Source organism: Eptatretus burgeri, chromosome 5, assembly GCF_056783735.1.
Source record: "Eptatretus burgeri isolate ZD-2024b chromosome 5, Ebu_testis_v1, whole genome shotgun sequence".
In the NCBI taxonomy this organism is placed as follows: Eukaryota; Metazoa; Chordata; class Myxini; order Myxiniformes; family Myxinidae; genus Eptatretus; species Eptatretus burgeri.
Window position 1 is genome coordinate 37,176,337 of NC_140965.1, and position 26,695 is coordinate 37,203,031.

At 41.7% G+C, this 26,695-nt stretch overlaps 1 protein-coding gene across 11 annotated transcripts in view; it reads right to left on the minus strand.

Annotated features, from left to right (window-relative positions):
* Positions 1-9,033: 9,033 nt before the first annotated feature.
* Positions 9,034-26,695, minus strand: part of CSPP1 (centrosome and spindle pole associated protein 1) — a 116,622-nt gene continuing 98,960 nt past the window's right edge. For 8 of the 11 annotated variants that reach the window (XR_015058247.1, XM_085881486.1, XM_085881482.1 and 5 more), the window contains 3 exons: positions 22,737-22,891; positions 22,504-22,639; positions 9,034-9,808 (listed from right to left, as the gene is read on the minus strand). Coding sequence is in view for 9 of the 11 variants with exons in the window: in XM_085881486.1 (XP_085737612.1) it covers positions 9,648-9,808; positions 22,504-22,639; positions 22,737-22,891 (452 nt within the window). In the remaining 2 variants the exon portion in view is untranslated. Of the gene's footprint in view, positions 9,809-15,184; positions 16,428-22,503; positions 22,640-22,736; positions 22,892-26,695 lie in introns of those variants that run through there. The other 3 variants (XR_015058248.1, XM_085881483.1, XM_085881488.1) reach the window with 3 other exon arrangements.

Consider the following 26,695-nt stretch of genomic DNA (forward strand, 5'->3'; position numbering starts at 1 on the left):
CCATCTCAGATCATCCACAATCCAAAACCATGATCTTTTCGACCCTCGTTAATCCTCCTCAAGCGCACCTCTTTCCAAATATGCAGTTTTTCCTTCCTGAGAGTTAACTTATGTATCCATCTTGCCAACCCATGTGTTTTCCCTCCCCAACATTCTTCCCCACAATCCCTTATGTGTCCAAGTCTCTCTCTATTTTTGTCCCTCAAACTTACTGCAGGTGTGTTCCCCCCTCTCTTTCTACTGTTCCTTTGGTTCTGTTACGTCCTGATCCATTCTATGTTCTCGCTCCTCCACGAACCTTGACTTTCTATTAAAAAAAAGTTCAGAGGTAGAAATGGGAGAGACCTTGAGATGGTTACATTGAGCAGACTTGACGCCATGGAGTGAAGAGCATGAGACAAACAGACTCAATAACATAGTTTATCAATGCTAGAGAATATGGGGATGATTACCTGGAGGTGAGCATTAAACTTCAAGAAGGAAACAAGATAAGCGTGTTTGGTAAAACGTGTGAGACCCTTTTGGGGGAGGGGGGTAGGTTGTTAGGCAGAGATCTAAGAGGGTGCAGGGAGGAGAAAGATGACAATATGTGGTGGTAAAAAACATCTGGTTATCTGAAAGGTTTTGAAAGCAGGGATGGGTGCCAAAAACAGTATGAAATGTATGAGAACTGTCAAGTGTGATGGCCGTGACCTTTTGTTTGAATAAGGGCATCCCTCCATTGTTGACATGGGAATAGCAAGCGGCATGTCCAATGTAAAATGACCTGAGTGGAAGACAAACTGCTGATCGTTGCTTCCCTCAGTGGTTCGCATTCCTTCGTCAACTTCCGTTTGATAAAACCTAATGTAGAGAAGACAACAGTTGAGGTATGCTGCAATAATCAATTCCATTACTTTCCTTATTATGATGATAAGGCTGAGTGGCATGATGGGTTGTCGTGTGTGTGTGTGTGTGTGTGTGTGTGTGTGTGTGTGTGTGTGTGTGTGTGTGTGTGTGTGTGTGTGTGTGTGTGTGTGTGTGTATACATACATACACAAGATGACCCGTGAACCCAATGGGTTCCCGTTATGACCGCTGTTGATGAAAAAAATAATTTCAAGAAAAAAAAAAGATAGCTCCAGCCAACTATACCGCTGAGGTTGTTTGCATTGATTAAATACTCCCAAAGAGTACTTGACTGAATCGGGAATAGATTTTTGAATAATTTTTTCATTGCCCGATTTGAACGAAACTTGATACTGCACACCGCAGGTAAATGGTGATTAATGTGCCCCGAAATCTTTTGCGCTATCATGTACCGTTTTGGCTGTATTTCAGGAACATACATCACACATATATACATACATACATACATACAAGATGAGAGTTTTAGTAATATATAGATATATGTGCATATATATATATATATATATATATATATATATATATATATATATATATATATATACATATATATATATATATATATATATATATATATATATATATATATATATATATATATATATATATATACATACATATATATTGTTGCCGTTCCCAGAACCGCATGCAAACAACAGATTGTGGTCCCAAGATAGTTATTCCATTATTATACGTGGAGATAGTCCCTTCCCTTTTGTCTGGCGGGACAACAGGGGCGTGCGTTGCGATGATCTCATAGCTAGGGTTGCTTACATCATTTCTTCTTCATTTCATTTTTAACGTCATTTCTACTCTCCTTTTATGTTTATTCCTGAGGTAGATCTGAGCCATGTGCGCCCTGTGCTGGTCGATGGGTCCTCAGCAAAGGCCAAGCAGGCACTACACCCACAACCCTCCGTACAAAACACAGCCTGCCAAACGCACTCGCAGCGGTAATTTCCACTCGATGGTGTTTTGCACAACACGGGAAAAGCACTCAGCATGATGCCCACGCTGCACGGAATGCGTACCGAGGCTGATAATAGAAAGACAACACCCCGCCAGGTTGTGCGTGATATGGGCAGCACATACTTTTCACCCCATTTCTGGACTAATTATATCGATCAGGTTTCGACCCATGCACACGATAGCAGAATCGAGCGAACATGAGCGCTGGTCACGTGCGTAATGGCGGATCTATGCGCACTGTATGGGATGTGCTCGGAGACAGACCTGTGCGCCGCTCACGACACTTTGTTATCGTACAGAGCAGGACACAAATGGACACATCTCACTGTCTGTGCATGGGTTCCCATAACATCATACCTTCGGTCCTCGCAGATGGCAAACGTCCCCTCGCCTCTATGGCCAGCGAAGCTGCGATCGGGCGGGGGCATGTTGTACAGATTGGGCCACGTGAGTGCACACGGGGTGGGCGCGTTGGCCAGCGCTGGTCGGGGGCGCCCGAGCGTGCATGCGAGACCGATGCTGCCCTCGGTCAGTCATCAGGGCACGGCCTGGGTGTTCTTGTAAGGCGATTCATGGCGCGGAGTTCGGTGTGAGTGATTCATATCATGTCGTGAGGTCAGAGCTGGACATCTTTGCGGCGTAGGGTCATCTTGCCGGAAATGGAGTGTCACAGTTTCCAGCCATCGCGGCCGGGCCGCGCAGGGGGTCGGGGCTAATCAGAGCGCCCGATTCGGGGGACATCACTGAGTTTTGGGGTGGCCCCCCGCCCTGGGGCCTATAAAGGTCAGAGCGGGTCCGTTCGCTTTCTCTCGCTGCTGCCCTTCCTTGCCTTCCGCTCAACCTGGAACTCGACTGCGGCTTCTGTAGTCATCACTGGGCTCTTCCTCCTCTGCTCTGCCCACATGATGCTGCCTCCATCCTCCCAACTCAAGCCCCTACTTCACGTCCATGGTCTCGATGCAAGCTGCCCTAAGCGAGAGACGATGTGCCAGCTGTCGGGGGAGGTACCACACCACGGAGCACTCCCCTCAAAAATATTGGTGGTGCGTTCGGGTACCGCATATCAGTTATACAAAGGTACCGAGAGACTGTAGCCTCAACTCCTCTCCCGTCTTGCCTCAATCCCTCTTCATCGGGTTTTCGGTGTCTGTGTGTGTGCTGGTGACTATCTATGTAAGTAAGCCTGCAGAAGATCGTTATTATTATTTTCGGGTTAGGTCTACTCTGTGTCCGCTTTTATAAGTTGCTTGTTATTTGCTGCACCACACCTCTCTCCCCTATCTCTGCAAAACACACCTCAATAAATCTCTTGATCATACCACATACCTTTCCTCGCCCATTGTAAATACATTATTATTAGAAATGTTCCCTGCTCGTTTTTGTCTTTTCTTCCATTGATCCAGCATGGTCCGAATCCTAGCTTAGCCGTAACTTTATTCCCAACAATCCATTCCTTTTAGCTGGTATGTCCTTGGCAGTATCGCTCGGCTGCATCCGATCCGGAAAAGTGATCCGGTCAGGTGGAGTGATCCGGTTCGGACAAGGTGTATTGAGGGCATGTTCCCCGGTAATTAAACCACGTGGTTATTTTTAGGTAACAGGATTAACTAGAGAGAGGACCCTAAGTCACGTGGTTGAGTTATTAGCATTCATGGTCGGTTAAGCGACCCGCCGCGTCACGTCACATCGTATTCGTATGTGGCATATGGCTGTGAGTGGCATCATTTGCTGGGGGAGCAGCTGTGCCACTGATACAGTGCTCCCTGTAGGTTTGAACAGCAATTTGTAATTTATCCAGGGTATAGCTCGCCGACTCTGTGTGAAAGACAATGTGTTTTCTTTAGCGTCCACCAACTAATGCTGGCAGATGAGACATACAGTTTAATGTTCATCCGAAGGATGGTGCACACAATAGATGTCTTACCCAACCTGCGAAACACCGGAACAATTTGTTGGGGGGCCGAGATTCAACCTCAGGTTAGACAGGTTAGAGATGAGTGTGGATACCTTTAGGCAATGCTGTCAGTCCCGTTCTCGACTTTTGGAAGCCTTGGTTCTGAGTGACAGCTCATAAATCAATTTTACAATGTTCTTCTCTGCTCGCTTATCTACAATGGATTATCCAATGATCTCTACGTACAATGTTCTTTTCGTTTGCTGCATGACAGGCCTGGTGACATCCTCCAAGCAACTTACTTTCAAATCCTGAAGGTCACCCACACTCACCATCTATTGCGAACTGAATATGAGCAACACATCTCCATGTCATGGCTTCATGGAAACGTACACGGTCATGGAAACAGTGCTTGTGATACATGGGGTTTCAGTAATGAGTGCTTCCTTATCCATGGTGTCCTCAATATCTCGACTGCAGAACCTTTCATTTGTGAAGGGTTAAACCACATGGCCTATGGACAATGTATCTGAGCTGCTGTATAAATTATCTCAGTTGTTGAGTCTTGTCGACGTTTGATTCCTTATGGAATAAAATGAGTAAAATTTCCCTATTTCTGATTTTTCCATATCTTCATTCAGCGTTGAATAATTATCTAACTTAACTCGATGGCATTTGTGCACCACAGAACCGATTTCTCTGGGGTAAGGTGAAAGCAAAGGCCCAAGCATCTGCTCAGGTAAGCAAGATATAAAAGATGAATAATTAATTAAGGGGATGCAACCAGATGAGAGTTCATTGCATGCAGGAGGTGAAGATGTAACCTCTAACGTCAGTCACTTGTTTGGACAACTCAAAGCAGCAATGAAGGATGATAATCCAGCGATTGCGTTAAATGACAGGCTCAATGAAATATCGAGCCAGCACTGTGAAAACACTTCCTTAAAAGTTGGATTGGGTTGGAAAGGTTAAATAGTCCATTTATGCTCCCTTTGCACAATTTCACATCTTCGCCTTTCAATAACGTAATTCGTCTTCTACTGCCTGTGATTTATGGTTGGGTGGGGTCCTTTTTTGTTCGATTAATGGCTATGGTTTATAACAAATAGCCAGGTGGTTGTGTATTTCATCACCTATTTGTTCCAATGGTTTCGCTTACGTGTCATAATAAGGTCTGTTCTCTTAATTCGCCCAGTGTCTGCCCAAGCATTGAAATAATTAGTCATTTCGGTCCCAGCTCCCATCTCTGATATAGATCCATGAGATGCAACACGAATGTGTGATGGCGGTGTGAAAAAAGAATTGAGATTAAAAAAGAAATTGAAACGACTACGAAAAGGAGACTTGACACAAAAGAGCATTTAGTCCAACCCTGTTTCATATCAAAATCCAAATTCATACACTTAACCATCTCAGCACATACTACCACTGTTTTACTACTACTTTAACAACCACAACTATTCCCACCTTATGTGGTCGTTTGAGGAAACTTTTGGCCCAAATATTTCACGAACTGGCTGGCCAGGCTTGACGTTCGAGTGGAGCCAATTGGGCAGTAATTAGGAATATGTCCAGAGTCTCGGCGATAACTCATCTAATCCCTGCAAAAGATAGTGGCATCTCTAACATTTACCAACTAATGTTAGCAGATGGGACACCTATGTTTAACGTCCATCTGAGGGACGGCAAACTTTCCATTGCAACACAGTGTACGAAGCACCAATCAGACGACTGTTATCGTGGTGTTGGGAATCTAACTAAGAGGAGACAGCTCAAAGGAAAGCGTGCTACCCTTGCACCAATCATGTTGGCAGAAAGACCTCAATAATGGGGTATTATCTTCCTTTCCTAAATCTGTGAAGGCAAAACTGGGTTTGTTTTCCTTCCATAGTGTTCTGGCCAACACTGATCGTAATAAGGATGTTTAATCAAGAGCAGTTTGATACCGTGTTTAACTGACACTACCAGTATAGTTGAACCGTGTTAGATTTGCTTTTGCATTTATACAACAAAGCAATCAAGCCATGCCATTTGTCCACAAAAAGAAAACCTGTACCATACTCTTGATCGAGTTGGTGGTACTGAAGCAGTTTCTTGGCAAGGGATGGTTAACCATTGCCTTCCCAGTGTTGTTTGTCCTTGCGCTATCTTCTTAAATGCTGAACATCAAGCAAGGAAGCAGCACATACCACGTTTAGTCTTTGGTACGACTTGGCAGGTTTGAATCGCCAAACTCCCAGACTCAGAGCAGACATTATATTATGCAACCGAGTGCAGCATTTGTCCACACAAATGCCCTTTTACCAACCTACTAGAATTAAGCACATCTGCGTGGTGGTGCATTTCAGTGCTGATCACAACACAGGGGACTGTATGTGCAAAACTTCAGCAATCCTGGATCTCAAGCTGTAATATAGCAGTTCCTGCTGTCATGCAATAATAATCAGAGTGGTATCAAAGCCACCCAATGCTTGCCTGTTTATACATTTATCGTTTTTAAAAGACTAGTCAAATATTATTTTATATAAAGCATTGCAGTGAAGTCTGATCCAAATAATTTTAAAGCAATATATGTATTTGTATATTGTAATCAGTAAAAAGTAGTGTGGTAGATAAAAACATGAGAAAGGAAATAACTTGCACCAAAAACTTTAACATTTTCACGCTCACGCTGATGCTGATGCTGAAAGACTAGTCTAATAATATTTTTTATAAAGCATTGCAGTGAAGTCTGATTCAAATAATTTTAAAGCAATATATGTACAGTATTTGTATATTGTAATCAGTAAAAAATAGTGTGGTAGATAAAAACATTAGAAAGGAAAGAACTTGCACCAAAAACTTTAACATTTTCACGCTCACGCTGGGGGTATCGCTATAGCTCTGTTCTTCGAACAGGCGAGCGAAAAATGGTACCATTGGAAAGCTAATTATCGATCCACTTGGAACAAAAATTTGTCTGTTTAATCACAAATATGTCAGTTTTAAAAACGCTCTTTGAAGAAAAACCAGAGAGTTGGTGTCAAAGCCACCCAATGCTCGCCTGTTTATACATTTATCATTTTTAAAAGACTAGTCTAATAATATTTTTTATAAAGCATTGCAGTGAAGTCTGATCCAAATAATTTTAAAGCAATATATGTATTTGTATATTGTAATCAGTAAAAAATTAGTGTGGTAGGTAAAAGCATTAGAAAGAAAAAAACTTTAACGTTGATATGCCACAAAAAAGTTAAGTTCAAAACAGGTCAAAAATTAAAAAAATTTGAAATTATATTTTAATTTCAACTTCACTACATCAATAATTAATATACCCCAAAGGAATCTCCATGCCAAATATCAGATTCCTAGTACACATATTAAATGAATGGCAAGCTTCTAAATAACTTGCACCAAAAACTTTAACATTTTCACGCTCACGCTGAAGCTGACGCTGACACTCACGCGGGGGTATCGCTATAGCTCTGTTCTTCGAACAGGCGAGCTAAAAATCCTAAGAATAAATGAGAGCTTAATGCAGTGGTTCCAATGGGAGCATTTATTATTATTATTATTATTATTATTATTATTATTATTGTTTAATATATTATGAAATTGTGTGTGTGGTTTCAGAGAAGAAAGCAAATACATATTTTGGGGGGCAACCCACACGTAGAACCCCTTCGACACCAATTTTTTAAAATGTGAATAAACTTTAGTACATCGCAGGTGATGAAGGTGGTGGTCAAGTTTCATTGGAATTGTGTGTGTAGTTTCTGAGAAGAAAGCAAATACCTCTTTTGGAGGGTGACCCCCCCTTGCACACCCTTAGACCACAAATTTTTTTTAATGCTGTGAACAATCTTTGGTAAATCATAGGTGATGAAGGTTGTGGTCAAGTTTCATCAGAATTGTGTGTGTGTAGTTTCGTAGAAGAAAGCAAATACCACTTTATGGGTGGCAACCCCCTCCCCACCCCCCCCCAGTAAACTCCCTCCATAGATCCCCTGAAACTGTGATTTTTTTAATGCCGTGAAAAATCTTTGGTACATCATGGGTGATGAAGGTTGTGGTTAAGTTTCACTCAAATTGCATGTGTAGTTTGAGAAGAAAGCAAATATATATTTTGTGGGGCCACCCTCATAGACCCCCTTCGGGCTCCATTTTATAAATCCCATAAGCAAATTTTGGTACAAACACAGTGATGAACGTTGTGATAAAGTTTCCTCGAAATCAACTGTGTTGTTTTAGAGAAGAAGTTGCAAATATATGAGGAAGGGTGGATGGATGGACTACGCACCCTCCCATAAGCTCCCCAGAACTACGTTCTAGGTGAGCTAACAAGAAGGGCACCCGGAAGAGCGCATACCTCCACACGGCTGATTAGTTTATGTTTTGTATCCCACTAATAGGCTGGATCTGGATTCTGACCTGAACTAAAGTCTAATCAGCTAGTTTTGTTACTTAACCAACTCATCCACATGTTTCTTCCAAATCCGTACATTATGATATGGTCCATTGTGATGTGTGATATGGCTTGCCCTATCACTCAATGGTGAAGAATCACTTCAATTCTCGGATCCGGATTCGGATATTCAACAAAAACTAATCATTTCATCCTTGTCACACACCCAAGCTCTCCACCAAATTTCATCTGAATCCATCCACAACTTTTTGAGATATTTCTTCACAGACAGACAGACAGAGACAGAGACAGAGACAGATGAAAACATAACCTCGAGCCACCTTTGGTGGCGGAGGTAAAAATATGTAAAAGCACATGGAAGGACCACACAAACAACAACCACAGCCATCATGACAGCAGCAACAACTACGTGTTTTATAAGATCAATTTTTCACACGTTTGACTTCATTTTACATCCTCATTGAGATTTACAGATAGCCGTGCAATATGTTTGTGAAGTACAAGATGCTGTCTTTTGATAAAAAAAAAACCCTCAACAAAGCAAGTCCTGTACTATTCTCTCCCATAATTATACTACATCGTTTATACAATCCTGTACTATTCCATGTCGTAAATGTTTTTGATTGCTAAAATTCGAAAATAAATCGTGTGTCATGTGACTTCTGACAGATCCCAAAATCACTTAAAGTGCCTAATGCCTATAAGTTATTGCAAACATGTGTCGAATATGAAAGAAATGCAACCAGTCATTTTCGAGCAAAGGCTCCGAATGAATGCACAGACAGCCCTCAAATAAGCCCCTGATTGTTCTGACACCAGGTTAGGGGCTAAAACTAATAAAAGATTCACACACCCTGGATTAGTGTTGTGGTTATAATTGCTTGGTGGAGTATCAGACAATCGTCCTCAAACAACAACACTCAGTCAATAAAAATGCAGAATAAATATCATCTTTACTTACACAATTCTAGACAAGACTCACATTTGCAAAAATAACAGTACATTTTCGTAGTGTCAAAAAATAAAGTTACAACCAAAGCCTCCCGGGGAAGGCCAACTTGAAGAGGATGTGCAAGTGACAGAGCTGTGCCAAGTGATTGAAGTGCAAAATGGGGATGCAGGAGAATAAGGCCAACAGTATTTAAGAACTTCCTGCAGGATAAATGAGAAGTGAATAAAAGGATTCATTTAAAAGCATCTCCAATGGCTCAAAGACAAGTTAGATCATATTATTCATTAAGGTTATCAACAACAGCAATACATTTGTGCAGTCTCTCTTTTTAGGAGCAGAATGCCTAAAAAAAGAAAAATACAAACCACTTCATTCTCATTGCCCCTCAAAATGTGCTTTTGTTTTCAACAAACAGCATGATAGACCTGAGTACAAACGAGCACATATGGTTGTGGGGTAAACTCATGTAGTTCATTTCTGAATGTAGAGGATTTGTAAACAGTCTGGTTATTTTGAGATGGCTAGAGAGGCGGAAGAACGGTTGGATACTTCTGATCCATGATCTGGGATGTAGCATCACCATCGATCCGTAGCCAGGCTTCACTGGCTGTGTAGTCACTCGAGACAGGGCGAGGAGTTGTGAGGGGTGATTGCAAATCTCTCTCATTTATGGAGAGCTCATCTGTTCAACATTGGGGTTACAAAATATCAGTGTCAGAATCAAGCAAACAGCAATATATATATATATATATATATATATATATATATATATATATATATATATATATATATATATATATATATATATATATATATATATATACACACACACACATATCTTCTTCTTTCGGCTGCTCCCGTTAGGGGTCGCCACAGCGGATCATCCGTTATTATCCGCATAATGATTTGGCACAGGTTTTACGCCGGATGCCCTTCCTGACGCAACCCTGGTCGCCTCTCACGACACAGGGATATGGTACACCTATTCGAACAGGGGCATACACCGGGCCCAGTACACTGGTACTCACTTTGCCGACCTCGGAAGGATGACAGGCTCAGTCAACCTCCTGGTGTGTATTAATTCAAGCGGCCAATGGGGCTTGAACTCAGGACTTTTTGGATACCAAGCCGCTACCCTAACCACTACGCCAACACCAGGCATATATATATATATATATATATATATATATATATATATATATATATATATATATATATATATATATATATATATATATATATATATATATATATATATATATATATATATATATATATATATATATATATATTGTTATGGATCTGGAAACCATTTGCATTCAGCATACAGGTCCCAAAAGTCAGTTATCCTGTTAAGTACATGTGTAGTCAGATCCCTTTCCTTTTGTCTAGTGGGAGCATCACAAACGTGCATTGTGACTTATTTTAGTTAGGTTATTAAATCTTTACATCTATCAACCAACAAGCCGTCTGCATGACCCCTCGGCCCGTCACGATCCACCGCCAACCGGCTGCACCACCAACGTACCGGTGCAGCGTTATACTGTTGCTCATCACGTTTGACCCCGCGTGGAAAGAGCGGTTGGGGTTTCCCGGCAGGAGCCAAGAACCCACCCCGGAAGGTGGGCCGTAGGACCCTGTTCAATGAGGGGCGGACAGCGAGGCATTTTTCGCCAAGAGCCCCTCCCCGAGGTGGGAGGAGATATATATCTGAGACTCTCTCAGTAAGGAGGAGTTTTCACGGTGGTTGGGTCAGGCAGTTTTTTGTTCACGGTGGCTGTGAGCAGTCTGGTTCGTTCTTCACGGTGGCTGTTACGGGGAGAGGAGTTCTGTGGACCCCGACTATTCGCCACGCGAGCTCTGCCACGAGCCACAAGTCCTACACGTGCAACTGGGACCAAACCGACGACCTTTGGCAGGTGCCACACTACAGAGCACGCTTTCCCTCTGACGACCAGGTACCCACCGAACTCTGACCCCCAGTTTGTCTCTCTTCACGGCTGCGAGTGTCAAATAAAGACTGGGGTTTCTTTTCTTTTTGTGTGTGTGTCTGCGTGTGGGCCCGTCTTTAAGTTGAACTGAGGAAGTGTTTTTGCTTATTGTAAATATTTCCCTGCTTGCATATTCGTGCCAAGTCTTGCCTTTGTCTTTATTTTACTGTTAATAAATGTATTAGAAATGTTCCCAGTCCATTTCTGTCCCTTCTTACATTGGTCTAGCATGGTCTAGGTCTGAGTATAGGCGGGGTTTCATCCCCGGTAATCGGTCTTTCATAGCCGGGACGTCCTGGGCAGGCCTCGCTCGACTGCAACGAGCCAGAAAGGTAGGTGGCAAAGCGGTAGTCGGTAGTGTGAATCTACCGCTGCCGGTAGAATAAATCCGGTTCGACCAGGCGTTCCGAGGGCGTGACTTCACCGGTAGTCGAAATCGCGTAGTTAATTAGGTAAATTGGTTATAGACAAATAGACCCTACGCTACGCGGTTGAGATATTGGCGTCCACGGTCGGTTAGACGACCCGCCGGCTCGTGGAGTTATCCGAGTGACGGCCTACAATTCCGGGGAGTTTGGTGGGAGACGACGCAAGCTTTCCCCACCTAGTGGTCGTTCTCGCCACCGACCCCCGGCCCACAACCATATATATATATATATATATACAGTCATGCGCCGCTTAACGACGTTCCGGGCAATGACGGATCGCATATACGACGGATCTGCCAGCTCTGAAAAAAAAAAAAGAAAAAAAATGTAGCTGAAAAATTCCTATCGCCGAGTGATGTAGCCGACGTAGCGCTGCCAGTCGTATAAAAATAGCACATACAATTATGTATGCTGTACAGTACATATTACTTCATAATGATAATAAACGACAGTGTGGCCCTGTTATAATGCGATCGTTGAGGTCCATAAAATGTCATCGTGAAAAAGCAGGGTCGTGCTAAATCAGGATTCAAGGAAATCGGCTTTCAAACTGAACCAATGTTTGCATGTTTAGCTTCCAGCAAGTAAATTACCTTTGAATTGAAGAATTCCGCGAATAAATCGTTGTTACAGTCGAAATTAAAACACAAATTTCTTTTTGGTGAAGCTTTTCATGTTGTTAAAACAATCGCACTGTTCCGAATAATATATATATATATATATATATATATATATATATATATATATATATATATATATATATATATCACAATTGAAAGGAGCTCGTTTCTTCATTTATAAATTATAACATCGATGCAATGATTACGTATTTATAAAATCCAAACGCCATTTATTCATCTTTCTATAATCGATGCGACAGGACATTGTAAGCTGCTGCTAACAACACCGATGGCCGTCATGAACAGGATAAAGGTAAAACTAACGTGTCTTCCGTCTCTCTTGGATGTGTGTTACAATTGCCGACAGTATTCAGTACAGTAACATGTTGTACAGGTTTGAATCCGAGGAGCAATAGGCTATACCATATAGCCTAGGTGTGTAGTTTTGTGTAAGTACGATGTTCGAAAACGAAAAAAAAATGATGTTCGCACAACGACTACGTCGCTTAACGACGCGTTTCTCAGAACGTAACCCCGTCGTTAAGTGGCGCATGACTGTGTGTGTGTGTGTGTATATATATATATATATATATATATATATATATATATATATATATATATATATATATATATATATATATATATATATATATATATATATATATATATATATATATATATGTTGTTGCAGTTCTGCAAAACCGTATGCCTCACAGGCAATGGCACCCAACGTGCAGTATGGTTTCTGTCAGGGAAGCGTATCTGGGGGAGGGAGTTCAAGGTTGGGGGGTGGGGAGAGGAGGGGGAGACCGAAATGTACATGGTATAGCACCTAGTGGTAGTCGGTATTGTAAATCACCGAAAATGAAGAAAGTTTAAACAACCTGATTATATATATATATATATATGTTGTTGTTCATCTTTCGGCTGCTCCCGTGAGGGGTCGCCACAGCGGATCATCCGTTATGATCCGCATACTGATTTGGCACAGGTTTTACGCCGGATGCCCTTCCTGACGCAACCCTGGTCGCCTCTTACGACACAGGGATCAGGATTTTGGTTTCGCCATGATTCCGGGCTGCTCTACACCCTGCCCAGTGCAGAGCCCCCGTCCTCAAGCGATCCTCCAACCCAAGCCTCCGAGTAGCCGGATTACAGGCGCACGCCACTACGCCCGGTTGATTATATATATATATATATATATATATATATATATATATATATATATATATATATATATATATATATATATATATATATATATATATATAACATGGTTATGGTGATGTTAAAATCTGAGTGAGAATCATTCAAATTTTTTAGATGCTTCATTCCACTCATTTTAAGTGGAGGTTCAAACCAAAGCACCCAACACGGAACTTCACAGCGAAGCAGGAGTGATTTTTGCTCACACCCTATCCAAGCAGCAAGGACAGTTGATGAAGGTGATGTGAGCCAACTTCCAAGCAGATGGAAGATGATCTCGGGAAAATTATAGCATGAATTGAGCAGAATGTTTGTGAAATACAACATGCTGTCTTTTGATTTTATCCGTCAGCAAAGCGATGAATACTTTTACTAGTGCTGTAGTTTATAATGTGTTATCTTGCAAGAAACTACAGTGCAGGCCATTCAGCAGCAAGAACAGTTGATGAAGGTGAAATTCGCACAATGGTTGCCAACTTAGAGTTGTTCGTCCATTCTCTATCTTTTAACCTGCTGAGCATCGAGCAAGGAAGTATCACGTACCATTTTTAAAGTCTTTGGTATGACTCGGTCAGGGTTCGAATGACTAACCACCGACCTCACCAACTATGACCGAATAACTATGACCAACCGCCGACCTCAGAGGGGATGCTCTAACAATTACAACACCAAGTTTGGTGGATTTATCCGGTTAGTCATTTATGTGCAGATACAAATGCGAAACGGTTTAAAAAACAATGAGACATTCTTCACTTTTTATGCTGGAATGCAAGTGCATTGTTCTTACGCCGAATTTACCAATGTGGACAAGACACCAACGTTTTCCCAGGATACCATTGCTGTTGAGTATGTTCGGTGGAATGAAAGCAGTTGTAAAACCACTTACGCCAAAGTGATAGAAGAATGCAACTCTTTGTTGCAGTCCCTTAATCAAACGCACTGAACAACAACACAGCCCATTTGCTTGACACATCAAAGTCCTTTAAGTGATAGTCAATTGAAAACTCGGAGACAGGTATAGCCAAGTGAGGACACCTCAGAGTTAAAAAAAGGTACGTCAGTGACCCTCTGAGAATAGTACGACAGCACAGGCACCGACTGCAAAGGAGTACAATGTTTGGCATCACGTCTTTTTGTGTGCACTTCACTTTCCCAGTCAGTATTTGCCAAAGAGAAATGTCACTTAATTATGAAGGTCTTTCAAACCCTTCAAAAATTCACAGATTGCACAAGGGCAAGGCAAAGCAATGGCATGAAAGCAAGTCCCTGAAAGAGTTTCCATTTCTGTATTTAAATGCAAAACAGGAATGGGCTTGTTATGCTACTACACATGCCAGTATTATTGTCATGGGTTGTACTCTGTAAATAGAAAGGGGAGAGCATATCAGATTCGTGGAAATGACTATAAGATAAGAACATGGTTTGTGGACAAGCATATCCAGCTTCTCAGACATCTGTTACCCATCTGACAACAGCTCACTTCAATCAAAATTATTAATTAAATAAATACTAGCTTTGCCAGCATATTATAATGAACAAGTAAGGACCCATGGAACATCCACGTAATGTAAAATGTGACTTCAAGTCCACGACTCTCCCCCAACCCCCTCACAAAACCCAAGTCATCAACACCCCCATCTAAACCTCTGCCTCTCAACCCAAAGTCCTCACCCTCCCCCTTACAACCTTAATAGGTCAATCTTTCTCCACTTCAATCCTTCAAACCCCCTCCTCACGACTCAACCACCCGCTCCCATTCAAAGCCTCAACTTCCCCCTCCCAACACTATCCCATCTTTGCTGCCCTCCACCCCACAACCCCCAACTCCATCCTCCCTTCCTCACCCTCTTCCTGCTCATGAAAGCAAAAGGTAATTCCCACATCAAAACAGCAGAATATTTAATGCTTCCCCTCAAATATCATGTGATCACAGACTTTACAGAATCATGTCAAGGTCGCCTGTACAACTCGCAATCCCATGAGATATGGGAAACCATTGGAACTCCAAACTGACTGTGAGCAGGCTAATTGTGCCAATAAACGACACAAAACCAATGACTTTCTTCCTGATGACTATATGAGGAAACACATTAAAAGCATATTATGATGGGTGTGTTTTATTTCACAATGTTGGGAGATTCCAGGAAGTGCTCAGACAAAGAGATTGGTTTTATGATCCCTGGTCGAGTCGTTTCAGAGAAAATAGTGGGAAACAATAACAAGGACCTGCATAACCTCCGTAATAAAAGACCTTCTTGACAGATTGCCACGTAGTAATTAGGGTGGTGTAGAGACAACATACCGCTGCCTCGATCGCCAAGGCCCATCTTCACAAGAACGTGATACCTATCAGCTCAAAATCGTTTTAACTGTCACTTTGGTTGTTTGTCTTTGATTGGTTTACGAGCAAATACAACCCGTCGCTGCACTGACGGGACGATGAGGATAGGGGGAGAAAGAGGGAAGGAGAGGAGGGGAGGCAGAGAGGATGAAGTAGGGGGGGGCTAGGAAGGCGAAGGGGAGAGCAAGAAAGGGGGGGGAGGTGTAGAGTGTCACCTCACCAATCGTTGCTATACACTGTGGGAGGGAGGTGTGCGAGGAGGGTGTGGGTGAGAGAGAGAGAGGGAGAGAGATACAGACTGACAGAGAGACAGACGGACACACACACACTGAGAGAGCGACAGAGCTGTAGGAGGAGAGTGCTGCATTATATTAGGAGAGGGGAGTGAGGAGGGGATAAGAAATCAAGAAAATGACCAAATACCAAGACCTCAAGAATGAAGTGAAAAGATCCTGGAAGCTGAAGAATGCCAAAGTTTGACCAGTGATAGCTGGAGCGACGGGAATGATGACAAAGAACTTCACAGGGATAATAAAAACCATCCCTGCGAATATTACTACAAAATAACTACAGTTGGAAGCTGTTCAGGGCTCAGTGACAATCCTGAAGAGAGTCCTTGGGAAAAAACTTTGAGAACAGAAAATTTCCCAGCTTGGTCCATGAATCGTGACTCCTTACCGAAATGAAGGTGGATACTTTGAGTCCATTCCACATTCTGAAACCACAATATGTACATACCAATCAATGACACACACACACACACACACACACACACACACACACACACACACACACACACACACACACACACACACACACACACACACACACACACACACACACACACACCTGGGGTAGGTCTGTTTCACCTCCTGATGAAACCCACCCACATGTGGAGATAGCAGGCAACAGCAACTTGCGCGCACGCACACACACACACACACCAAGTTCCGTTATGGTAATATAGTTTATATACACGCACATGCGCAAATGTACACGCACATAAAGTACATAAAAACGACAAACACAAAGAGTTACCTTTAAACAGAGTTCTTTGAAAGGAATTCTCGTGGCAAATTGGCCAAATTCAATTGAAAAATATATGAAGCCACAGAACACAAAATGTCGATCTCTGCTCTGTGCCTTCACAGCCTGATCATGGCAAAGACATGGTCGGATGGACCTTATTGTGTGTGTGTATATATATATATATATATATATATATATATATATATATATATATATATATATATATATATATATATATATATATATATATATATATATATATATATATATATATATCGATGTCGAAGTGAGGGGTGGATTATATTAAAAGGAGATGGCACAAAAAGGTAAAACAAAATGATGTTCAGTAAAAATATGATTGCACATTTTCAGCGGATGAGACACCCCCTGAAGCACTCACCGCACGACCCAACAAAAGGGGAAAACGTACGTCTAATCGACGTTACATTGAAAGCGCGAGTACTTTTCCCGAAACGAAGAACCAAGCAGCTTTGAGAGCGCTCACCAAGTGGCTTAAGCACTCAAGCAAGGATTCCAACAAAACGGTTCTCCCTCTCTATCGAGTGCAGCCTGTGTCTGCTGGTTGCATCATTGGTTGGGACGAGGCTATGCCGCTGATGCAGTGTCCCTCTTACCAGTGCACTGGTACTCATTTTGCCGACCTCGGAAGGATGACAGGCTGAGTCAACCTCGTGGTGTATTAATTCAGCGGCCCAACGGGGCTTGAACTCAGGACCCTAGGGTCCCAAGCCACCACCCTAACCACTAAGCCAACACCAGGCTTAACAAAACGGTTAATACGAAATGACTCGCTTGGCACACGATTAGCAATCACTGAACCGTCATATTAAACATAAACCTCCAGGAGATGCCCGAAATGTCAAATATGTCAGAATTGGATAAATGAACACCTTTCTTGGGGTCGTAACTGCTAAGTTCGATTCTGGAGCTTCATTTTTGTAATTCTGCCTAGTTTCAGAGATTCTTGTGGTGATCGCATATGCGGAAATGAAATGAACCAATGAACGCTGATGTCTCCGGGCATTTATAAGCATTGCAATGCACCCAGAGATTTGTAGCTGTGTTGAACAGGCATTCAATAATGAGTGAGATTCTTGCAGTGATCGCATATGCGGAAATGAAATGAACCAATGAGCGCTGATGTCTCCGGGCATTTATAAGCATTGCAATGCACCCAGCGATTTGTAGCTGTGATGAACAGACATTCAATAATGAGTGAGGAAAGTAAAAAAAAACTATCGTTAAGAAATCGTTGCGGCCTGTTTCAAGTCAAGCCTCAGCAGGCCAAAAAAAACACATGGCGGCTTCAGACCCCAGCGAGGTTACCTAGGATACGCCTTAAGACCCCATAGAGAGCGGTGACCGAGGATGCACCTGATGAAAGATATAATTAAATAAGGCCGTTAATTATCTTCAAAAGGGGTGCATTAATTAACCCAAACACCCAATTTTCACTCTTGCACTTCCTTGGAGTTTTGTTAGTTTGCATGCAAAGTTTCAGGCTGCTAGGTTTCATGGTTTTGGAGTTATGGAGGACACACACACACACACACACACACACACACGCACACAAATTATGGGCCCATGGGGACTGACAGGCCTGATAACACGATTGTATTCACGCAGTGAAAACTATATAGGATGAGTGGGTCCTGAATTGATGAAAATGTTCCATTGGTTTTTGTCCAGTGAAAGACCCTAAAACCCTTTTAGACCACAAATGGGTGTAAAGGGTCGAAGGGTAGAAAGGATGTAATGTAGTCAAAAGTGTTGAAAGGGTCATAAAAGGACTAAAAAGGTCTAAAGATGTCTAAGCGGTCTATAGGGGTTTAAAGGGTCGAAAGGTCTAACTAAAGGGTACATTCCAAAAGTAGTTGGGGTACAAACGGTCAAAGCAGAAGGGGTCGAAAGTGTCTAAAGGGTTTATAGTTTTTGAAAGGGTCTTAAAAGGTCTAAAGGGATCTAAAAAGTCTAAATATCAAAAGGGTACACAGGTGTAATGGGTGTATGGGGGATTTAGGGGTTTAAAAGGTCACAAGGGGTTGAAAGGTCTGTGGGTCTAACGATCTAAAGGTTACATTCAAATGTAGTTGGGGTCTAACGGGTCAAAATGTATCGAAACGATGTAAATGTCTAAAGGGTCTTAAAATGTCGAAGGGGTTGAAATGCTTCAAAGGTCGAAAGGGTCTATTGAATTTAAACAGGGAGGGATCTAACAGGTCTTAAGGGGTTCAACAGTTTTAAGGGTTTAAAGGTCCAAAGGGTCCATTCCAACAGTAGTTGGGGTATAAAGGGTATTAATGGTTTCATCAAAATTTTGCGTTTGTAATGTAGTGTTGAAAGGGTCTAAAAAAAGACTAAAAGGGTAAAATGAACAAATGGGAATAAAAAGGACTGAAATAACTGTCCTCGCTCTCTCTTCCCCTCTCCCACGTCGATTCTCTGTCCTCTCCTCTCCCTTTCTTTCCTGTTCTTCAAAGCAAGAGGGTATTCTTGGGGAAAATGCCAGGGGCATAGAAAAGGCCCCTTTTTAGAGTACTAGCAAATATAACCCGTCACTTTGCTGACGGGTATATTAAGGGGAGGGGGGGGAGAAGGAGGGCAGGGATAGAGGAGGAAGAGCGGGAGAAGGGGGTTGTGGGGAGGGGAAGGGGGTGTTCTGGACATGCATTTGATAGGGGGACTTGGGGAAAAGCCAGGGGGGGGATAGAAAAAAAACCTAAAAAAAAGATTAAAAAGCATTCATTTGTTCAATTTGCGCATTCTTAGACACCCCGTCCTCTTCTCAAACTCCGGAGGAGGAAGTTTGGGAGGAGGACAGCGTGAGGGGATGGGGGATGGGGGTACAAGTGAAAAGGGGGGGGAGAGTGCAAGGGACTTGCGGGCTTCAGGGTGAGTGGAACCCTTGGGATTTTATTGGTGAAAACCCTGGGGGTGGAGACCCTTGCAGCCTATAATTGGTGAGCATTGTGAGTGTGGGGTGGGTAGGGGCAGAAACTTGTAGTGGGGAGGAGGTTGGGTATAAAATGATTGCCCTGAAAGGAAGCACTCTCAGGTCTGTCTCTGACACTCTCTTGGACCTCCTCACCATCTGGCTCTGACCCACTGGCACTTTGTCCAACGACCTCTACCTCTAAGCACTGGCTTGTCCTGACTCTCTGACACTGTGTCTGGCTCCCGCTCTTGCCCTGGTGGATAAGAGTGTCCACCAAGAACACTGTGCGTGTTCTGCTCCAAATTCATGCTCCAGCTGTTCTGCAGCAGCTGCATGCTCTTCACCACATGCCATTCCCTCTACACTGCCCAGTTATTGTACGATAGCTTAAGATCGTGTGGAATATATGGGAAAGATATGATTTTCTCTTGTGCTTTTGTCTATCACGAATTGTTTATACTGAGCATTGTGCAATAAACGAATTATTTATCTCTAAAGGAATGGCTTGCTGCCATTTCATTTCACAGAAAATTGTGTACATTTGGAAAACCTTTAAAATTACTGAAATCCGGTGAGAAAGAGTGGTGGTTCAGCTATTGTACGCCGCTCCTTCCCAATTGCATATCCAAGTGATGCATGACATCATTGTCGGGCGTCGAAGGAAGGGAGTACTGTCAACCCTCGCCATCCGCGTCTTCGCCGTCCACGATTTCGCGTATCTATGCTTACCTTTTAGACACCCTTTCTCTCCGTTCACGCCAATACTCCCACGTATCTGCAGAAAAAAGTGAACTCCTCCCACCTCAAATTCAGGTTTTCATAAGATTTTTTTTACCACTTTCAATGCTTGGATAATAATATTTTCCTTCATTTAACATTACATGTTAAATTATAATTGTGCCGTATCACCGGAAAATATAACAATTTGAAAATGTACATTCTGCGTCTTCCAGCATCTGCTGCACCGCCACATAATTGTCTTCTGGCTGCTTGGCGGTTGGTGAGGTGGGGTATTTTACTGTGATAAAACTTTGTATCCTGTTTATTTAATAATGGGTCCAAAACGTCCATTAAATGGTGCATCTGCTGAAGAGCAGAATAAAAAATAGCACCGCAAAGCGGGCGTAACCCCTCGGCCCCTTGATGCAAGCCAATTTCAAGATGGTGGCCACACTGAAAATCGCAGCATGCCCATTTTCGAAAGGAACCTTCCTCTACTCAACCCCAACACACCCAACAAAAATGGATTTAATCGGACAAGGCATTCTCGAAATCGACGGAAACCAATTTCAAGATAGCTGCCATGGAGGCCACATTGAAAATCGCAGCGTGCCCAATTTCGAAAGGAACCTTCCTCTACTCAACCCCAACATACCCTGCAAAAATGGATTTAATCGGACAAGGCGTTCTCCTCGAAATTGATGGAAACCAAAAGTTGACAGACGGACGGACGCCCGCCCGGACAAGATGGCTGCCATGGAGGCCACATTGAAAATTGCAGCGCGCCCATTTTCGAAAGGAACCTTCCTCTACTCAACCCCAACATACCCTGCAAAAATGGATTTAATCGGACAAGGCGTTCTCCTCGAAATTGACGGAAACCAAAAGTTGACAGACGGACGGACGCCCGGACAATGCCTATGACGACAATACCCCTTAGCCAATTCAGGCTGAGGGGTAAAAAGTGTAGGCAATGATGACATTGGTGGAAAATGAAAATATTAGATCGACTTGAGAGTGGTGCACGTGTTACTGTGTTGGCAAAAGACTACAACGTCAATGCTATTTGTTACATTTGTCAATGTAACGATAAAATTATTTATGGATAGTATCAGTTCTGGTGGAAATATTGCCTCCAAAGTTGCATCATTAAGCCACAGAGATCCATACATTGAACACAGGGAAAAACTAGAAGGGCACTCAGTGGAGCACATACCTTCGCCACGTAATCAATGATATATATATATATATATATATATATATATATATATATATATATATATATATATATATATATATATATATATATATATATATATATATATACATATACATATATATATATATATATATATATATATATATATATATATATATATATATATATATATACATACATACATACATATATACATATATATATACGTATGTATTCTATATGTATATATATATATATATATATATATATATATATATATGTATATCTCGAGGGAGGGGGAGAGAGGAGGGAGAGGGGAGAGAGTGAAGGGCGGGGAGGGGGAGATTGGAGGGAGGAGGGGTGGAGGAGCTATGAGGAGTGAGGAATGAGGGAGAGAGGAAAGGGGGTGTGAGAGCAAGAGACAGAGAGAGAGAGAGAGAGAGAGAGAGAGAGAGAGAGAGAGAGAGAGAGAGAGAGAGAGAGAGAGAGAGAGAGAGAGAGAGAGAGAGAGAGAGAGAGAGAGAGAGAGAGAGAGAGAGAGGGAGAGAGAGAGAGAGAGAGAGAGAGAGAGAGACAGAGAGAGAGATAGAGATAGAGAGAGAGATAGAGATAGAGAGACAGATAGAGACAGAGAGAGACAGAGAGAGACAGGGACAGAGACAGGGACAGAGACAGAGACAGAGACAGAGACAGAGACAGAGACAGAGACAGAGACAGAGACAGAGACAGAGACAGAGACAGAGACAGAGACAGAGACAGAGACAGAGACAGAGAGAGAGAGAGAGAGAGAGAGAGAGAGAGAGAGAGAGAGAGAGAGAGAGAGAGAGAGAGAGAGAGAGAGAGAGAGAGAGAGAGAGAGAGAAAATTGCCCAGCATCATCAGTCTTACCAGCATCGCCAAGATGCAGTTTACACAAGCGCTCTTCACTACAATCTCCAAAACAATCCAGTTTGGCACTTTTCAGGAAACTGGGAGAGTCCTTGACAGGCATCTGTGGTTCATGCTCCTTCTGACACGGTTCTTTCTGATTAAATATACACGCATAAGAGTAAATATTCTGACAATAGGACTGGCTTTGGCGTGGGCGAGTGGAGAAAAAGAAAAGCTGCAAAGGGGCGTACTTGTGGAAATGGCTTATCTCTCCATGTGCGCCATCTTCTGCGACATGTTTCACTTCTTGGGACATGGTTGCCATCACCCTGAAGGCTCGAAGCACCTTTATCCCAAAATCTTTCCGAAAATGCTGTTCTTGCACAGATCCTTGCAGGAAATTCTTCTGCAAATGTACAGCATTGGAAGGATGTTTTTTATATGTCTCAGCACATTCCCTTTTATGTTATGCAGGTTTCCCTTTTACATATATGCTGCATTTACAAAACAAAAGAAAACTAGATCATGCTATATGTCGTCTTTGGCCCTCTGAATTGTGAAAAATCACTTAAAAATTCTCGTCTCTGGATGCAAATCTTCACCAAAATCTAATCACTTTGTCTACATCACACACCAAACCTGTCCACCAAGTTTAGTCCGAATCAGTCCATAACTTTATGGGATATCCTGCTCACAGACAAACAGTGAGACAAACAAACAGGGGTGAAAACAAAACCTCTGTTCACCTTCGGTGGTGGAGGTACCTACATAATTATCATCATCAGCTGTTGCTTGGGCAATCACTAAGTGCTAAGCAGATTTATACAATAAAATAGATCATAAATATCTCAAATAAAGAGTTCAATATATTTGTCCATATTTGTTCCATATCACAAGGCACCATAACCAACTGGACTAGTTATGAGAGAGTTCATAAAAAAACTTTACCCCACACTTTCCTGAAGAAAAAGAACATGGGCGGGGTTTATGAGCGGTAAATGTGATTGGTTGTGATGACGTCAAATTCCGTAATATTTTGTCCAAGTACTGCTAAACTGAAGGGAATTGAAAGTGGCAAAAAAGCAATTTGTGTTCTACAGTGTTCAAGTGTGTAATTCAATTGAAATAAAATAAAGATTTTGAAGGTAGCAGGTGAAAAAATTTTTTGGAAGCTTCCTGCCGTTGCTGCAGCATCTTTTACACCACCTTATTTAACAAATTACATTAGTTATTTGTGTGTGTTGTTTGTGTCCTTTATGACGTCCTTAAATACAGTAAGTTTCCTGTTTGTAATTATTTTCAATTTTGTTTCAGTACCAGACAGGCAGACAGACGAAAAATATTATCTCACTCTTCTCTGCACACGCATGATTGGGACAAATTCTGAGCCAAAGTACTGATAAACTACAGGTTCGTTTTCTGATTTGTGTTCAAAATATAACATTCAATTTAAATTAAGTTGTTCCTCAGTCATAAACTGATCTTTGTAGACAGACAGACAAAGACAGAAGTGAACCAACTGCTTTGACCTGCTTTTCGCTTCACACATGCAGGGGAATAACACTCAGCCTTTACATCTGACTGTAATAAAGTAATATACTGTAATCCTTTACTGCAGCAAAGACAAGGTGAAACTGAACTATTGAAGCTCCATGTACATGTTTTAATATCATGATGTTATACATAAAGATTTTTTTGCAACTGGCTCAATTGTTCAACGTCAGAGCATTCAAACGTCAATTATGTACGAATGAAGCTCCATTTGGAAATGCCATTCATAGTTATGCGAACAAGTCAGAAAAAAAACATAAAAATGAAAACATGTCAGGATGGAATTTAAAAAAACAGACAAAAAGAACAACCAAACGAGGGATTTTTTTAGATTTTTTTAGATTGCTGATGATTTTTAGATTTTTAGATTCACACTACCGGCAACCACAATCGTTTTACTGATTGCCATCACATTTATTTATTTATTTATTTATTTATTTATTTATTCTTGGAATTCCATTCCAACATGTTTTTATATTTTTTTATGTCTTTTTTTCTGACTTGTTTCTGTTGTTTGTTTTATATATATATATATATATATATATATATATATATATATATATATATATATATATATATATATATATATATATATATATATATATATATATATTTTTTTTTTTGGGGGGGGGGGGAGATTGTCGTTCAATTGTAAAGTGGAAATCATGTGTTGAAGTACTTTGGTTCGTGCATGCATTATATTCCTGGAATTAAAATGTGCATCAGTAATCTCTACTATAAGAGGAGCCATGCGTGCATCCGTGCATGTGAGATCCACCTGTTGGTTGGAGAGTTCACCTGATTCCACCTACAATTTCTACACTGTGGCCACCAATTTCGGAACCCTTTAGAACACTTTAAAATTATCTTTTCTCTCAAGCAGTGCTTTTACTGTGGAGGTTATGCAGGTTTGCTATGATGACCTCCACCACCGAAGGTGGATGGAGGTTATGTTTTTACCCATCTGTCTGTGTTTGTTTGTTTGTTTGTGAACAAAAGATCTCAAAAGGTTTTGGACGGATTTGGACGAAATTTTGTGGAGAGTTTGGCTATGTGACAAGGACGAAATGATGAGATTTTGGTGAAGATCCGAATCTGGATCTGAATATTTCAGGATCCGAATCTGGATCAGAGAATTTTTTAATTGATTCTTCACAATTGGGAGATAGGGCCAAAAACAAAATATAGCAGGATATCACAAAAAGTTGTGGACGGATTCGGATGAAACTTGGTGGGCCGGTTGGGGATGTTACAAGAAAGAATTGATTCGGCTTTGGTGAAGATTCAAATCCGGATCCGGATCCAAGAATTTTTAAAGTGATTCTTCATCATCGAGTGATCAGGCTAAAAAGATATATAGCACGATATTTCAAAAAGTTATGGACGGATTCGGATGAAAGTTGGTGGGTGAGTTGGTTAGGTAACAAGAACAAGGGGATTCAATTTTAGTTCAGGTCCAAATCCAGATCCAGCCTATCAGTGGGATACAAAACATAAACTAATCAGCCTGGCGGAGGTATGCTCTCTTCCGAGTGCCCTTCGAGTTGGTTCACGAAAAGATATTTTCACGAAAAAAATAAGTGACCACGATATTCGTTATTGCTGTGTGTCTGTCTGTCTGTCTGTCTGTCTGTATGTCCCGAGCATAGCTCCGTGGGTTTTGATCCGATCCTGAGAAAATTTTGGTGGGAGGTTTATATCATGATCTCGTTGTGTTTTCCTGAAAATGGGCATGGTGCGCCCATTATGGGCTGAGCCACGCCCAAAAAACGTGTTTTTAGGGGGTAGCCGATTTCAATTAGCATCTTCTCCTAGGGGGTTTGTCGAATCTGACAGGGGTTTCGGTATTTGGTTAGCCCAATGGCACCTGCATAGCCCCACGGAGCTACATTTTTCATTTTCGTCCCAAGGTCAAGGTCACAAGGTCACGAACTTAGAAAATTGCGAATTGTGTTTTTAGGGGGTAGCCAATTTCAATTTGCATCTTCTCCTTGGGGGTTTGTCGAATCTGGCAGGGGTTTCGGTATTTAGTTAGCCCAATGGCACCTGCATAGCCCCACGGAGCTCGATTTTCATATTCCTCCCAAGGTCAAGGTCACAAGGTCACGAACTTAGAAAATTGCGAATTTTGACTTAAAAATCATACGATCGCCCAAACTTTGAGAGCGAGGATGACAATATTTTTTATGCATAATGTTGAGGTCATTCCCCACCTAAAGTCTTGAAACCATTTTGCTCTATCTCAAACACCTTGCCCGTGGCACCCCCTTCAAGCTTGTTTTTACGCTGATTTCATCAAAGTATGGATAATCCGAGGAGTGCGAAATGCCATATAGCCTATATGATGTTATATTGTTCCTGGAATGTCCCAGAGGAAGTTTTGAACCAAAGGTCATAATCCTTGACCTTTGACCTTTAAAGTTCACAAAGGTCAAATTTTCAAAGTTGTGGGAATCAAACCGGGTTTTCAACCTTCTTCAATGAACTATCTCCAATAAGCTATAGCAAGTATCCTGTTTCCTTATTTTAATGTCCACAACATTGTTTTGTGACCTTTAAATGTTATGCAAAGGTCAAATTTTGAAAGTTGTTGAACGAAACCGGGTTTTCGATATTTTCAAGCTAATAACCTGTCACTTGTACCACATCATGTTGATCA